General features: G+C 49.9%; 1 protein-coding gene and 1 long non-coding RNA gene across 4 annotated transcripts; one reads left to right on the forward strand and one right to left on the reverse strand.

The window, feature by feature from the left end:
• Nucleotides 1-201: 201 nt before the first annotated feature.
• COG4 (component of oligomeric golgi complex 4) lies at nucleotides 202-16,102 on the reverse strand. 3 transcript variants are annotated; one of them, XM_030026565.2, is made up of 19 exons: nucleotides 15,920-16,101; nucleotides 15,264-15,346; nucleotides 14,432-14,546; nucleotides 13,522-13,696; nucleotides 12,723-12,916; nucleotides 12,154-12,259; nucleotides 10,710-10,867; nucleotides 10,089-10,147; nucleotides 8,567-8,700; nucleotides 7,920-8,038; nucleotides 7,357-7,523; nucleotides 6,513-6,678; nucleotides 4,924-4,986; nucleotides 4,334-4,450; nucleotides 2,576-2,668; nucleotides 2,197-2,280; nucleotides 1,771-1,872; nucleotides 1,247-1,375; nucleotides 202-990 (listed from the first exon to the last, which is right to left on the reverse strand). In XM_030026565.2, the coding sequence occupies exons 1-19, from the start codon at nucleotides 16,064-16,066 to the stop codon at nucleotides 856-858; spliced, it is 2,346 nt and encodes a 781-aa protein (XP_029882425.1). In that variant the 5' UTR covers nucleotides 16,067-16,101; the 3' UTR covers nucleotides 202-855. The 3 variants fall into 3 exon arrangements, with proteins under 3 accessions (XP_029882425.1, XP_040982309.1, XP_040982310.1); XM_041126375.1 differs by lacking the exon at nucleotides 4,924-4,986; XM_041126376.1 differs by lacking the exons at nucleotides 6,513-6,678; nucleotides 7,357-7,523 and having other exon boundaries at nucleotides 15,920-16,102.
• LOC121233563 lies at nucleotides 8,965-12,093 on the forward strand. The gene is made up of 2 exons (XR_005933270.1): nucleotides 8,965-9,447; nucleotides 11,730-12,093. It is a non-coding gene; the product is annotated as an uncharacterized LOC121233563 (long non-coding RNA).
• Nucleotides 16,103-16,104: the final 2 nt, after the last annotated feature.

A 16,104-nucleotide genomic window follows, 5' to 3' on the forward strand; every position in this document is an offset into this window, starting at 1 on the left:
ACAAGCAGCAGCCAAGCGGCAGGCTGGCACCAGGTTCCATCTCAGAAGTGTTTGTACTCATGATATACCAGAGCCAGCTGGGGCAGGAAGATTCTCTTGATGCTGTGTCACAGGGTAGAAGAGGAGAAACTGTGGGCAGCTCTTGTCCCGCATCTCTCCAGCTCCCTCCGGGCCCACAGACACACACACGCCACCCGAGGCTGCTGCTTAGCCAGGCGAGGTTTATTTACACAGTAGTTGTACAGGGCACAGCAAGCCAGCAGGGACACAGCCCCACTTCTTACAGCGGCTTTCTAGGGATTTTCCCAAGCACCTTCCCTACAAGGAAATATTCCTTTTCCCTTCAACAGAATGGTCCCCATTGCCACTAGGAGAGAGCCAGGGCTCAGGATTTGTAGGACTCAGTAGCTGAGCCTTGAACTGGTGGCACAGAAGGAACACTGCAGCCAGCAGCGTGGGCAGAGCACTCTCTGCAGACCCATATTTGAACCACACCACAACAGCCCCCAAATTTCCTGACCTGTGGCCTCTCGCAGGGCAGCGGAATGAAGGGATTCAGGAGGTAGCACAAGCTTGTCCCTCAGACTAGCATGTGTTTTCAGAAACTGTCATGCTGCTCTCAATGTGAGAGATTCCTCTGCTGCCTTGTTTCTGCTCCCACAAAAGGATGGCAGCTCTTCTTCCTGGGCCCAGGAAAGCCCTTTGCTCTGAGGAGCACGAGCAGAAGGGCAGACATCACCCCATCCCCACACCATCTAACAGCCAGCCAGCCCCAGGGCAGGACCTGGGCAGGCTCCAGGGCTGCAGCCCTCCTGCTGTTACCTCCAGCGCAGTGCTGACCCAAGCACCGACCAACTACAGGCGCAGCCGCTTGATATCCTCGCTGCGGAAGTCAATTCGGAGAGCCAGCACCTGCCGGACTTCGGCTGGAGTAAGGCGCCAGGTGAGCGGGCCCGAGTTTGGGCCCCAGTAATCCAGGATCTCCATCACCTGGAGAAAGAGGAGAGCTGCAGGAGACAACTTGGCACACACTGCCCTCACAGGTGAGTTCAAACTCTGGCTACTGTCACAGTATTTCCTGCCACTAACCCCCTGCAGGCAAACACCCATCAGGCACAGGGCAACATTTCCAGCTTCTCCATACCCCATAGATGTGACAACGTCTGGATGAACCCAGTAAATCCACATAGAGTCCAGCTGGGGCTCCTGCAGTCCCCCAATAAAAGGAGACAAAAGTGCAGCTCACCCTTTCCAGATTGAGGATTGTGGCCATCTGGGAAAGACGGGCAAACTTGTCACGGATAGTCCAAGTGGTGACTGTGGTGAGATAGGCTATGAGAGACCTCAGCTCCTTGTCAAACTGCAGACCGCCAAGCTGTGGGGACCGAGGGAGCTCTGTTAACTCTCTGAGCAGGCCCAAGGGTTGTGCCAAACACACAATTAACAAAAGTTACAGGGGCGCAGGGGGAGGTCTCTGAGCAGGAGGGTTCCAGTTAGACCATTTATTGCAGGTTAAACAGGCTTATGTTTAGACCCACCTTAAAAGCCAGCTCCCTTATTGATGCAAGGTCTTCCCAGCCCCATTGCAAAATACACTTTCTCCCTGTGTGTGCTAATGCAAGGTCTCCCAGAGCTGGCCACCAGTGGTGGCAGAGCTTCTCTGAGAGTAACATTTGCCTCTGCCCTGCCCCATCCCTCTACTGAGGGTTTTCCTGATGGAAGGTTTGCAGTCAAGCCAGACTGAAGGGTAGAGGACAGTGTTTTGCTTACCCTGCTGAAGGTGGATTTGAGCAGCACTTTCTCCAGTTCAATGGCTATGAGACTGGTCATAAGACCAGTGAGGGTATCGTAAATCACTGGAGACAGTCCAGCCTGGAAGCAGAAACCCATGTCAATCTTGTCAGGAGCAACTGAGCAGAGCTCCGCAAAACCCAAGCCCTGTGAGAGCTTTCAAATTAAGACCCGTCGCTTGCAGGCTCAGCGAGCGGAGAGCACCCCAGAAGTGATCCAGGTACGTGGGACCTGCAAGCAGGCTTTCAGAATTGCAGAAGGGGGTGACTGGGTCTCCAAGAGCCCTGCAAGGCACCAGAGGACATCTCTGTCTGCCATTCCCCTGAGCGGGGGAAGAGTTGGGAGATGCCATGTGGAGGTCTGGCCAAAGCCTGGCAGGCTGCCACGTCCCTCTCTCTGTCTTACCTTGAACTCTGTCATCTGCTGTTCCAGATTGACGATGAATTGCTGGACCCAGGGGTCATTAGCTTCATAGTCGCTGAACTCCTCCTGACATTGAAATACAAAAGCTGTTGTTTATGCAGCAGCAAACGGCCCAGAGGGCAGGAACGGAGGTCCCTCCTGGAGCAGCACTGCACCCCTTCCATTTTCTCAAGCTCTTCTCTAGCCAAATGTCCCTTTCCAGGCTCGGATACAGAGCAAGTTCTGGTTATTTTACTGGTGCTCTGTGCTGAGGAAACAGCAGAGAACTGAGGGGAATGAGACAGTGGTTGCTGACTGTGCTGCTGAGTGGAGCATGGAGGGTGCAGAAGTATGGCTGGAAGCAGAGAATGCTGAGCCTTACCTCCTCGATGTTGTGGGAGACGGAGAGGAATAGGTTGATCCAGGGCTTCACCTGGGGTTTGATAGCTGTGCTGTTCAGCTCATTGAGACCTTCCTGATGGGGACAGGCAGAAGAGAGGAGAGTGACTGACCACAGCTATTGTCCAACGGCACACAATCTTTACAGCCAGGCTGTCTTGATGCTGCCTCCCATCATCACTGCAAGCTGGGGAAACAGACCCACAGCCTTGAACAGGAAACTGAACCGAGAAGTCTCAGATCCCACACTCTTCTTGTGCTGGAGGGCTCTGAGGACACCACGATGACAGGAAGAGGAAGGACGTTGGCCCAGAAGCTGCTGTTGTGCTGACTTGCAGCCAGGTCCGAAGGGCTCGTGCTTCCCCCACCCCTGCCCACACAGCTACAGATGTTTCCTGGCAGAAGAGAGGCATTCTTTTCACATCCCACCAGGGTAGGAAAGGACACAAACACCAGCCTCTCCACTCAGCACCAGGCAGGAGGACACCATGATTGAACTCAACTGATGTCTCCCACCTCTGGTGCAGCTTAGCTCAGTAGGAGAAGCTAGAAGGAGGATAAAAGCTGTAACTGCAGTCAGTTCCCTGAATTAATCATAACCCCAGCACACGCCATCTCCCCTGAGCAGCAGGTTGTCAGCAAAGGCTGTTCTGTCCGCTTCAATGCTAGAGAGCTCTCCGAAAGCCCTCTCCTGCCAACTACCCCCATTTGGCCCAGCAAGATGTCAAGAAAGCTCACCCAGCATGAAACTATTCAGGTATTGAGACTGCCTGGCATTTGATGGAAGTTTTTAACTAAAATTGGCATTTCTAAGCAGGCCCTGCTGGCAGTTGCTCTTTTCCAAGGCAAATTCAATGTGCGTGTGACTCAGGCAGCGCAGGAGCTTGCTGCTCAGCCTCTTGATTGCTTTGCAGCCAGTTTTAATACTGCACTAAAGCTAGACTGGAGAGTTTTACTCCTTACTGATGAGCTCTTTGGTTTCGATACTGACCACAAGCCTCAAGAGGGTTCACTGGCAATACCGGCCTGAAGGCATCTGACTGCAGTGAACTGCAAAGCCAAACAAAAAATAGTCTGGGCCCTCTGTAAAGTACAAAGCTGATAGCAAATGTGGTTCAAAATGCTCTCTTTTGCTTGGTTTCTTTCCACAGGAGGTATTAGGTCTCCCTGTTCCTCTCCCTGCCAGACCACTGTGAAATTTTAGGGCAACAGGCCCCAGCATGCCACACAAGACAGTGGATTTAGCCAGAGAGCCTTCTGCCCTGTGCCGGGGAGTATTTCCATTTGGGAAAGGAGGAGAAACCTGAGAGAAGAGCAGCTCTTCTCTACCAACAGCCCATCTTCAGAGTTACCTAGTGAGGCTCTGGACAACTTGACAACATGCTGCGCCATGAAGGAGAATGGAAGAGATGGAAATGCTATTAATATTTCTTCTCCTGAAAATGCTGAACCAACTACAACTCTGTGCTTAGTGAAGACAAATGGAGCAACATTCCTTCTGGCTCTGCAGCTGCTTCCAGTGTTTTTTACGCAGCCACCAGCTGGTGCAGCTGTGCAAATGGGCTGGATCTGTTTCCATGCCTCAAAGCTGACTGATTTACTCCCTCCTGCACCCCTGCCCAGCACTCCTGGAGTCAGACATGGCCCAGGCCTTGTGGAGCTCAGATTCCTGCCTGAGCTCTCCCTGAAGACATCGGCCAGCCAGTGTTGGAGGCCAGCAGTAACTCAGCAAGGCACTCACCTGCAGCAGGTCACGAAATTTGTTGGAGACGGCAGCCATGTCAGAGAGACAGCTGTCAATCTTGGCCTGTGCTTGCTCACCCCCAAAGCCTTGGCTAAGCAGTTTGCTGCAGTCACTCTGCAGGGAAGAGATCCACAAGCAAGTTGCAAATAAATAACCTGGGCAGTTTCTATCCCTTCACGTTGCTGAGCTCTGGCTGCCCACCATCACACCTGCAGGCTAGGATAGGCGCCAAACTCCTGCCCCTGTGAAGGCAGAGGCTGCTGGCTCCAGCTGGGGAGAGGACACCAAGAAAGGAAGCCAGGGGCTATCTAGCCCAGCACCAGAGAACCACAACCTCTCAATGATGCACATGTTATTCCACTGGCTCCCAGCCTGTGCCAGGTTGATCAAGCTGGAGGAACTGGTATTTCCAGCTGCTACTATCAGCTGGAGATTGCTCTGCCAGCTCAAAATTGCTTTCCTAAGGCTGGAGGGAAGACCTCAGGAATTTGGACATAGTGAAGTCCAGATAGTTTACTTGGCCCCCCCCAAAGGGAGGATATTAGAAATCTGATTAAGGAAAAAACAGTAAAGAATCCAGACTGCACCTCCAAAGTCTTCTTTAGGGTCATGATGTTTTCGCTGCAGACTTCCACATTGTTTAAGGTCACCTGGAAAAAACAACAAAACAAACCCAAGTAGAATTCACTGGAACTTCCCAGTGTCTCAGCCCCAAGTCCATACGTTTACTCCATGCCCTGCTCACAATACAGGCTGAAATGCAAATACTTAAGGGACAGAGCTGCTACCCTGTGATCAAAGCATTGCAGATTCACAGAGCTGCATGAAGCTGAACTTCAGTAACTAAGCATGTGTGCTGAACCTGCAGCTAGTACAAAGTTTTGAGATAGTTTACTCGTTTTCCTCATCATTCTGTCCACTGTGTTGCAGCAAAGCCCCACTCGTGGGTTACTGGTGGAAGACAGGATGTACCCCTAATTTTCTGTGACAGTGTCATGAAGAACAACAGACCAGGAATGGCTGGAAGTGATGGTATATACACCGGTCCAGAGAAGCAGGGGAGGCAGGAGGGTATTTGTATCTAGGCAGGGGAGTCAGCACCTGTCCTGCCAGATGAGTATCTGTTCTTCACTGAACAGACTGTTCCCTACCTGCTGAAGCTGAACTAAACATCACTATAAGTCTGGGGTTTGTGCAGACAAGGAAATGAGGCAAGCTGACAGGTGAATGAGGAATTCCAGTGGGAGAACTGACATTTTAAGCACTTTGCTTCAAGAAATGCAGAAACCTGTAACCAAGAATTTAATGAAATGGAAGAGTTCAGTCCTTCCTGTTCGCTTTGTTGCCTTCTCTCCTTGTACAGTGAAAGTCCCAAGGAGCCTCTTCAGCGCTGGGTGTTCACAGCAACTTACAGAGAGGGAGACAAGTCAAGGTGAGCCAGCCCCTCTCCAGTGCTCTGAGTCTCTGCCCACAGGTCTGCTCAAACAGCAGGGCTGGCTGAGAGATCAGATCCAGAGCTGCTCTCCCAGTGAGGGCTTTTCCACAACGTAAGGTCTATACAGCATTCCACCATGGGGAAGGATGTGTTATGCTGCAAAAGACAGGAGCGATGGCCCTTCAAATGCTCTCCAAGGGGTCTCTAAAGCTCACTGCCAAGTTCTGGCCTGCTCAAGCATGCAGAGAGTTGCAGTGCTGCTGTTAGAAGGCAACAGGGGATCTTGCAGGCCAAGCAGAGCAGACAACCCTGCTCTAATGGAAACTCTTTGATCCGATAAGCAAGAATGAAGGAGCCCTGAGCGTGGGCCAGAAAACTTTTTCATCTAGAGGAAGGTGTGGATGAGATGCTCTCCCACCTTTGTGCAGAGCCTGTGAAGAACAGGATTGGACACCTCAAAAGAGCACAAACTCTTTCCCAGCCTGGAGGGAACCATCATTGCAGCAGCCTAAGAGGCAGTCACAGGATCATACTTGCACAGGTCTGGTGTGGAAGCCCTGCAAACATGAGGTGAGGTAGAAGCACCTACCAGACATCCAAAGTCAGGCCACTCACCATGCCTGAACAGGTTTTCAGGTTCTCTGAACATGTGATAGTCACACCAACCCTGTTCCCAAGAGCTCTCCATTGTCTTTCCCCTCACCTCAACTCATTCTACACCAGAACAGCCACCAAACCCACCAGAAAGGACTGCTTGGCCTCATCGGTGCTTTCAATGCCTTTGGTATCGAACTTGCCCTGCTGCAGGCTGCTGTGCATGATGTTCACGGCACTGGTCACCCCTCTCTGGAAGTCCTGGAAGGTCGTGGCTGGAAAGCCCTGCTTCAGCTTGTTGTACAGAACCTCCCTATGGGGCAAGCAGAACATATCAGGGCTTAGAGCAAATACTGCAAGCCACAGCAGAGTTGTGCTCTGTGATGGGGGACAGCACTCTGTCTGAGCTGTGACCTGAACAAGGTAAGTGGAACTTAACAGGGACAAAAGAGGGCTGGCAAATATCTCCTGAGAGCATCTAAAGGACACAAGGCTGAAAAAAACCCACAACCACCCAGTTTCTGAGTTTTCCCAAAAATGCTGCCTGCAGCTGTCTGCTGTCTTCAGTTACAGTTCCCCACTCCCATGTTGCGATGAAAAACAGGAGCAGGACAATTTCTGCAGGTTCACCCCAAGTTCAAGTTACAAAGCAATCTTGCAGGCAACCCAGAGAACAATTAGGGGTGACCGTGTACCACCAAGCAGGATAGCACTCCAACGCTACATGGTGACTGAGTCTCATAAGGATTTGGGGCCATGAGGTTCCTTTTTCTGTTTGTCCTACAGGTGACCACCACTACTGTGAGAAAAGTATGCCCAGCTCCAGCTTCCCATGCCACACCTGACGCTGCTTCCTACGAGTATCTTCCATGGACATGACAAAGCAGAGGTTCAAGGGTGAAGAACACAAGGAAGATCATCTGATAGCAAACACTGTTTGCAGAACATGAGGTGGAGGCAAGTTACAATGAACCTGGTGTATTTTCATTACCTGAAGTCAGACTCCAGCTCGGTGGTGGAGTGGTTGATCATGGCACAGAGACAGTCTATGCTGGAGCTGGACAGAGCACGCCCAATGCACTTCTTCACTATATAAAACACATCATCCACCATGCTGGAGGTGAGCTGGCCCTTCTCATAGCCGTCCATGGCAACAGCCTGCAAAGAAAGCTGTCTCAGTGCCCTGAGCTCAGCGAGCAAAGGTGCCCTTTCAGAGCAGTGCTGTGAGACCAAACTGCCAGCCTGCCCATTTCACCCTGAGCTGAACTGTACCATGTGTGGCCTGGCATCACTCATCCTAGTTTTCAGTAGCCCATAGACCTGGAAGACCTGTCTCTGGAAGATACTGAGGGGTACGTTTGGAGTCAAAGTTCAGAAACAACCACTTGCTTTTCAAGGCCAAGGGAAACAAAAGACCTTCCCAACAACTGCAGACCTGCCATGTACTCATCTCCCTCCCTAGGGATGCTCAGTAGAGGACTGTAGAGCATATGTAGAGGTCTCAGCCGCCAGCAGAGAGTGCAGGCTATTGCAAGCAGGCAGTCTGAGCCCTACCTTGTTGACAGTCTCCCTCATGAAGTATTCCTCCATGGTGATGTAGTAGCCAATGAGCTCTTGCATCGTGCGGCTCAGCAGACAGTTGTTGAGGAGCTTGTCCAGGTATTTTTGATGCTCTACAGAATGCAAAAGAGAACCATCAGCAGGCACCAAGGACCAGACAGGAGTTCCAGCTAATCCCCTTGCTGCCTGTCCTATGGGCACCCAACGGACACACACCTGCAAAGCCCAACCTGGAATAAATCACAGGTCTCGACTGTGGAGCTGAAATTGCTGAGCTGAATTTTGCAGGTGACAAAAGTGATTTCCAGAGCTCCATGGAATACCATAAACCCTGAGCCTGTTTACCCTGTGGCCTCCACCTTTAGGATCTGTGCCTGCAGCGTCCAAAGGGCCCTCCCTCTCTTTGGGGACCTTGTTTATTGTTCTCTGCAGTCATTCCTAATGTTGGTTTCCCTATTAGAGGGAACAACCAGTGCTGAAAAGAGATTTGGGGAGGCCAGGCTACACAATCCTCCTCCACAGAGTGTTCCCAAAGCATCTTTGCAGATCCTGTGCCACTGCTCTGCCACTAACTCAGATATATCTCTACTTCTGGCTGTAAGGAGCAGAGAGCCTGTAAGTATTGGTATTCAAGGTGTTACCTTGCTTTACCTCCTCCGAGGCCATGGAGTCTCCCACCTCAAAATCGGCTATTATTCGTCTCTTGATGAACCTTAAGTAGAGCTCACTGCGGGCGTTCATCAAAGTGACTTCTGTTAAAATAGGGTCAAGTTCCCTGGAAGGAACATAGCAAGAATCAAGGCAGCAAGACTACAAAAGGGGAGGCACTAATTTCATTCAGTTATGTAGTGTGTTTTCTGTTCTCTTGCTATGAGATCAATACTGTCCCTTTCCATCTGTGCTGTTGAGTGGCAAAGCTCAGCAGAATAACTGGTATGTGCAAAGAATGCACATAAAAGCAAAACGTCCTGAAAAAAATCATTACAGAGAAGCTTCTTTTTTCCTCATCGATGTGAGAACAACCATGTTAAAATCACAACAGCAAGGATCGCAAGACTTTAAGCAACCTGATATAACTTCAGAATTAGCCCTGTTTTGCATGGGAGGTTGGACTAGAGACCTTTGGCTGTCCTTTCCTACCACAGTTTTGCTATGACTCTGTGAGCCCTACATGGCCAGTGTTAGAAATATGTTCCTGCCATCTCCATATATCTGCTTTTGTGCACAGATTCATGTGTTTCTCTGAAAACGATGAAGAATCTGTTTAAGCTCAACAGCTCAGGAAATGTGAGACCAAAAAAGCATGTGACAATGCAGAACACAGTGTTCAGATCACAGATGACTGAAAAAAAGACTGTCACATCAGCAGCTTTTTCACCAGTGTGCAAAAAAGAACTTTACAAATCCTGCTCAAAGCCTCACAACACACGAGTGGGACAAGGAACCATTATCTTTATTTTACAGATTAAAAAGCAAAAGCTCAGAAAACCTGGGATGCATGCACAGTTACTCAGAGCAAATGGTAAGTGGATCTCTGTATGACCACTGAAGTCATGCAGGCTCACAGTCAGATCTTGCTTGAGGAACTTAAGTTTTCTTTCAAGGCATGTTGAGAAGTCATGCAATGCCAGAAGGGCTGGATGCACTTTCAAATGGCCTTACTTAAGGGCTATGCAAAAACTTAAGAAGAAAAGGAGGGAGATGGAAAGCGCTTCGGTTCATTAGCAGGAAACTGATGTTACAGTGTTGCTGCAGCAGCAGTACAGGTTAAATAAGACCCAAAGATTTATTCCTGATTCTGTCATAAATTTTCTGTCCAGGGAGCTGCTCCATTTTGTGGGCTCCGAGGACCGTAATCTGACCATCAAAAGGTAGTGGGCACAAGCAATTATAAAGTCTCAGTCCTTTGTGTGCAGTGATATTGCTAGCCCTCCAGCAATGTTTAGGGCCAACCAAGGCTCAAAAGTAACGAGTAAGCAAAATAAAGTATCAGCACAGAAGCTGCCTTTATAAAAGGGCAGTGAAGGGCACCTAACAATTGGATTTTAGGCTTTAGTAGCCACAAAGCCTCTGGAAGACTGGGAGGGTTATCTAAATGCTAAGTAGTGTTAATAACAGCTCAAGAGTGGAAGGTTAGAGAGCAAAAAGAGGTTTTGTTTGTACCTTGGTTCAATCTTCTCTGCAGAAGAACTTCTCATCATGCTATTCTGAACTTGCTGGAACTGCAATCACAAAAAAAGGGAGAGTCATCAAAGTCTTTGCTGATGACTTGGAGGTAACAGCTGCTTCTCATGCTATAGCCTAAGGAGGTGCTTACTCAGGGAGGGTGATAGGAATGCTTTGCAGAAAGCACTGCCAGAGAAGGGAACCACATCTGTTCACCTCCTCCAAGACAGAGCTCAGCCTGCCAGGAAGGGCGGTGGCATGGGAACTCCAACGGAGGCACCAAGGTATGTGACCATGAGACAGTTATAGCAGCCCTGCATCTAACACAGAAGCAGGAACAAGACCATGGGTAAGGTGTACTGAAAGTGCCCTACAGACCCACAGAGCAAGGAATCCTATGCCCAGGGTCCATTTACCATGCTCCCAATGAATCCTTCTCTGCAACAGAAGGGATAGCTACAGGCTGGACTCCTTCAGCCATCAGTGCAAATATGGAAGAAAGCAAGGTTTCTCTCGATACGCAAGGTCAAACTTTGCCACCTCTATGGCAGTCGGAGCCCCACGGAGTTGGATGGAGGCCGCAGTTGGCTGTGTCAGGCAGCATCACACCACCCTTACCTGCCTGTGATAGTCCCTCTCTTTGATGAACTTGTCCACCACTTTCTCCACCTGCCGGTCGCACTCCACTTGCAGGTGCTTGATGAGGGTGTACAGCCTCCCTGGCCCATAGTAGGTCTCCACAATGGGCTGGTGGGTCTCCACAATGCGAGCAATCCCTGCAGGGAGAGGGGAAGCACAAGAGAGAGACTCAAGCAGGAGTTCCCATCCAGTCTGGACCCAAAGCAGAGCTACGCAGGTCCACAGACAGGACCTAACAAGGGATCATTCACTCCCCAGATAAACAGTTTAGACTGTCCAGCCACTCTCTAGTGCCTCACTGAAGGCCTGTCATTACCACCCTTCATTCCATGGCATCTTCTCTCTGCGTATGACGCCTTCCATCCTCTCTGCTGTTTATTGGAAGGCTGCAGTGCAAATCTCCTGGAGTAGAAGCCATCTCTCTTCCTAAAGAGAGCTCCTGCCATGTGATGTGTGTCAACTGCCCTTCTACCCAGCAACACGCAAGGTAGAAAGTTTCCACAGGAAAAAGCCCCAGGAGCTAAACCTGACAGGGGACATAACTGCCACCCAAGCCCAGTCTCAGCTTTCAGCACCTGCCAGGTTACAGGAGAAGAGCAGTGCTAGGAAAATCAGCCTAGGGAAAGCTCTGCTCTTATCTGTCACGCAGATGCCCAAGAAAGCAAGCATTAGTAAAGGCAAGACCTCCTTGGAGAAAAAGCTCACTTCCAAGGAGGTATCTCTACAATATTGCTTTCTTCTCACAAACTCTCTACTCCAAGAGTTAGCAACGCTCCCCCTCTTTTGCTACTACTGCCAAGAAAGCCTCGGCGGCTCTAAGGACCTTCAATAGTAACAAGGGTGCCAGGGTGGGAGAGTGACTTGGCAGTGGTGCAGCCTGGAATTATAGCAGACTTAATAGAGAAGATGGTTAATCACCATGGGCTCAATTACTGTCGTTGGCAGCACTCCCACAGAACTTTCATATTCCCTTCTCTCCCTTCCCTCTCTGCTTTCAAGCTCCCGAGGTCCTCCTTGAAGAGCGAGGCCTGGAGACATCAACAGCTGCTCAGTCTTAAGGGATCCAATTTGTTTGTGTGGAGAGCTGCATGTCTGAAGAAACCTTCAGGGAATACCCATTTGTTTTGAGGATGCAGAGAACAGGAAGAGCTGATTCCTGGAGGAAGCCAACAAATCCTTTGCAAATCCGCTTTGTGCCTGCACAAGCTGTATGTAGGAAAGCTTGCTTATTGTAATGCCCTCTCCTGGCTGGGAAAAAGTCTATTAGTTGTGTCCCCGTCCCTCTAGCGTGACAGTCCTATAGCTCAAAGGGGAAGGAGGCATTTTGTGATCTCCTGGTGCTAAAATTAAATGCATTTAAATTCATGGGCACTCTCATCATGGACTATTTTCAATCGATCAGCAAAGAGGAAAGGAAGATTACCTTCGAAGAGGAGTGTCAGGGTGTCTGCAAAGATGACAGCAGCTCGACGGTCACTCATGTCTGTCCCCATCACCAACTGCAGGTTCTCTTCTGCTTTGTTGGCCACCTGCATGACAACAGGACCAGTCAGCTGGTAATACTCAAAGATATTCTTCATCCCATAAGGCGGTCCTCTGTCCCTTGCCCTACAGAGCTTTTGCTGGCCTTCCCATTGCAAGAGCTATTGCTGTTCCTGCTTTGAACAGGGATCCTTTCCTCTCTTGTGTAAAACTCAAGGATCAAGGAGAGGCACAAACTTGCTTCTCTTTCCAGGCTCCCTTGTATGAGCTTTAAGCAAGCACAAAGAGGAAGACAGAGGAGAAGCCAGCCAACCAGCAGGATCTGTATGCAGACACTACAAAGCCCATCCCAGTATGCAAAATGCAGGGAGAGAGATGAACTAGTGCTGGTTTCTAAGATTAACAGGCCAGAGCCAAGATCTCTTTCCACAACATCTGCTGACGGAGACTGGGTTTTGCTTTCCCCTAGGAGACCAGACAGGTCACAGTATGTTTCACAGAACCTGTTACCTGCTTGCAGAGGTACTCCGAGAACTTGCTCAGCCCCTCTTCATGTAAGCCTAGCAGAGGAAAGATCTTGAAGAACCGTTCCACCTGGGGCAAGTCTCCCTGCTTCATAGCTGTGTCGAATTTCTCTGTGACAATCGTCTTCAGGCGCTGCTCTGCTTCCTGCAGGAGCTTCAGGTTGGCATCAATTATGCCCCCTGGTCAAAAGGACAGAAAAGAAAGGGAAAAGTGACACCACAATGTTAGTCCTGTATCAAGGGCTACCTTTTTTCCCAGGACGCTGCAGCCCTAAGGTGGTAAGGCAGAAGACACACTGGAATTCCCCTACAAGCAAAGAAAGATAGGTACATGTGTGATGTACACACAGCTGATGTCCGGGTTGATGTGTTCGCATCCTCTGTGCAAGACCACGACATTTCTTTTAGAGATCAGGCAATTTACTCCTTCATTTCCAGCTGCTCTGCTTGGTAGCACACCGTAACACTGCAACATTTCTCCCTGACAGAGCCTTCTCCCTCACTTCTTTTGTCCTGAACATTTTGTCCTTCACCTAGTTAGCACATGAAATATTGTTAAAGCTGTGTGTCAGGAACTCTCCTTTCAACTAATGATAATTCAAACCTAGTAACACTTCAAAAACATTCATTTTTGTGTTACTCTATAACATACTACGGTCTTTGGCTAGCATTAGATCTTCTGCTTTGTCTACTATGCTGAGGCTATCTGCCATGGGAAATCATGCAGCCTCTAGTTATCTACTGGAAAGGTGACTTATCAGCTTCTCCTCACGAACAGTACTTACCTTCCTTGCCCTGACGACTGAGCTCAATCACTGATTTGTCCAGAGACAGATAGCGATGGATATGAGCTGCTGCTTGTTCATAATCTTCATTTCGCAGGGCTGTTTGAACTCCATCCATGCAGAACTTCAGGTCAAGGATGTCATCAGCTCTCTGAATGGCCTGATAGAGTCGATTCTGCAAGAAAGGCAACCAGTAAGGCTTCCTGCTGCGTGCTGGACCAGGGAAAGATAATTAAAGAGGAGAAGACAGTGGGGGGTGGAAGGAAAGGAAGAAACAGACTGAAGTAATACTTCTCTACACAATAAACAACTATGTAAGCAGAAACCCCAAACTACTTAAAAAGTCATAAGACCAATGGCTCCAAAAGAGGAACAGCATTTGTCAAAACTCAGGTTGAACTCAGAGGCCATACTCCACTTTAACAAACAGGCAGAGACCAGAGATACAACTGCACATCATCTGTTTTGATTTGAGCAGTTATGCTGAGCGCTGGGACTTGACGCTTCTTAGCCTATCTCTGTACAAAGAATATAACAGCCCTGATTCCTGACTGGTCTTGGGTGACAATGACCATCTCCACTGTGCTCTGCGCTGCAGTAGTTGACAAAAGAGTGCTAACGAAGACTAACCTCAGCTTATTCACCATATTCAGAAGGGCATGCTGGACAACCAGCCGCTACATGGAATAGCATATGCATTATTTACTCTTGTACCCTGCAATATCCAGGAGCCCAGCAAGATACCATTACCTAGCAACACTAGATACTGCTAAAATAAAGAACAAAGCAGTTTCCAGCCCACCTGCCCACTAAAGAAAAGAGAAGATTTCTCTATTGTGCTGTGAGCATACGAGCAGACGGAATATGGCTTGGTGGTGACAAGTCCCAAACACCCCCTCAGTCCAGTTACCTTGGCAAGGTCAAGCTGGCGGACTTTACTGCTGACGTTCTCAGCCAGGTTACAGGTGAATGTGATCATCCCTGCCAACTGCTGGGCATCCCCCTCGATAAGCTGCAAATTAGGGCTGGAAACACAAGCAAATTGAACATGAGATGCAAATATTAAGTAGTTGGATGGTCTGCAACAGCAGGATGGTTCTTCCTTCAAACCCAACTGCTCCTGTCAGCTACAGTATCTCTCATCTCATGACCCTCCTACAGGAGCAAAGCATCAAAATCAAACAGACTGCTTTGGAAGAAGCTGCACAGGCAGACTAACAACTGTCTCGCTACCAGACAGGGTACTGAGGCTTTATGATACTCTCCACTTCTGAATTGGAAGGTGAAGTCTGTAAACTTGTGCTCCAAGCTTCTACTAGACATGAGGCCACTTCGGATGAATTTCCAGGCTGCCTGCACAAGCTCCCCACAAAGAGGCAGCAATATCTGTCCACACCTGTAAACAGCCTGACACAAGACATCTGATCCAAGCATTCATGCTGAAACCTGACAATCTCTGGGGTGAGACGTTCAAAGAACTGCCCAGCCTACCCCAAAATGGGTCAGTCCATGTGAGAGCGCAGCAGTTCCCTCTGTTAGTGCTGCTTAAAAGAACTAGGCGCCTGGGGCCGAGGATCCAACTACTGTTACCTACCACAAACTGATTTAAAGTCTGACATTTTCTCAGAATGAATGTGCTTCCCTCACAACACTCAAGGGAATTTTCACATCATGCAGTAAGCAGGGAGGTACTGAACAGTGCGCAGAAGCCCAAAGAAGGGCAGAGGGTGGGAATCACTAACCCCATGCGATGAAGTGCAACCATCTTGTTCTCTATAGTGCTTTGCTGTTCCAGGAGGGCATCCAGCTCTTCCTGCACGACTTTCTGAAAGAAAAGGACAAAGGAAGTCTTGTGTGACTTCAGCTCTCCTCCAGGCCAGCAACTTACGGCAGACCCTACATCCAAGTCAAGGACACGCAGCTAGGAAGGCGTTAGCACTTCCGAGAGCTTATATGACAAATAAATCCTTCCTAAGCTCTCATTTTAATCCTGTAAATTTTTATATTTTTTGGCATTTGAAAGCATCAGTTATGCAAACCTCATCACACAACTTTTAAGTCAGGTAACCCACAAACTCCTCCCCTGGCCGAGCTCTCAACACAGGAAGACCCTGAATCTGCAGGCTGCTCACGATTCGGGGACACCGGCTCCGCGGAGGCGGCACCATCCCCCCCACATCACGCCCGTATTTAATCCCTCTGCAAGGGATCCGGACGACTAGGAAAGCCGTTAACAGCGAGGCACCCGCTCTCCTTGTCACACAGCAGCGAGCCAGAGGGGGCTGGAGCGCCCAACACCTCCGGGGTGCCGCGTCCCGGACCGCCCCAGCCCGCCCCGTCGCAGCCGATGGCCGCCGGGAGCCCCGCGGCCTCACGGGGCCCGCCCCCCCACACACACCTCCTCCTCACACAGCCGGCTGTAGGCGGCCTCCAGGTCCGCCAAGTCGGTGAGCGACTCAATCCGCTCCATGGAGAGGGCGGAGGCGGCCGAACCACCGCCCTCTCCCCCCAGCGCCCTCAGGCCCGGCGCCGTGGCCGCCGCCATCTTGGGGTGCAGTGACGCGGCCGATACCGCCGCGAGGC

The sequence above is a fragment of the Aquila chrysaetos genome, chromosome 9, assembly GCF_900496995.4.
Source record: "Aquila chrysaetos chrysaetos chromosome 9, bAquChr1.4, whole genome shotgun sequence".
Classification (NCBI taxonomy): domain Eukaryota; kingdom Metazoa; phylum Chordata; class Aves; order Accipitriformes; family Accipitridae; genus Aquila; species Aquila chrysaetos.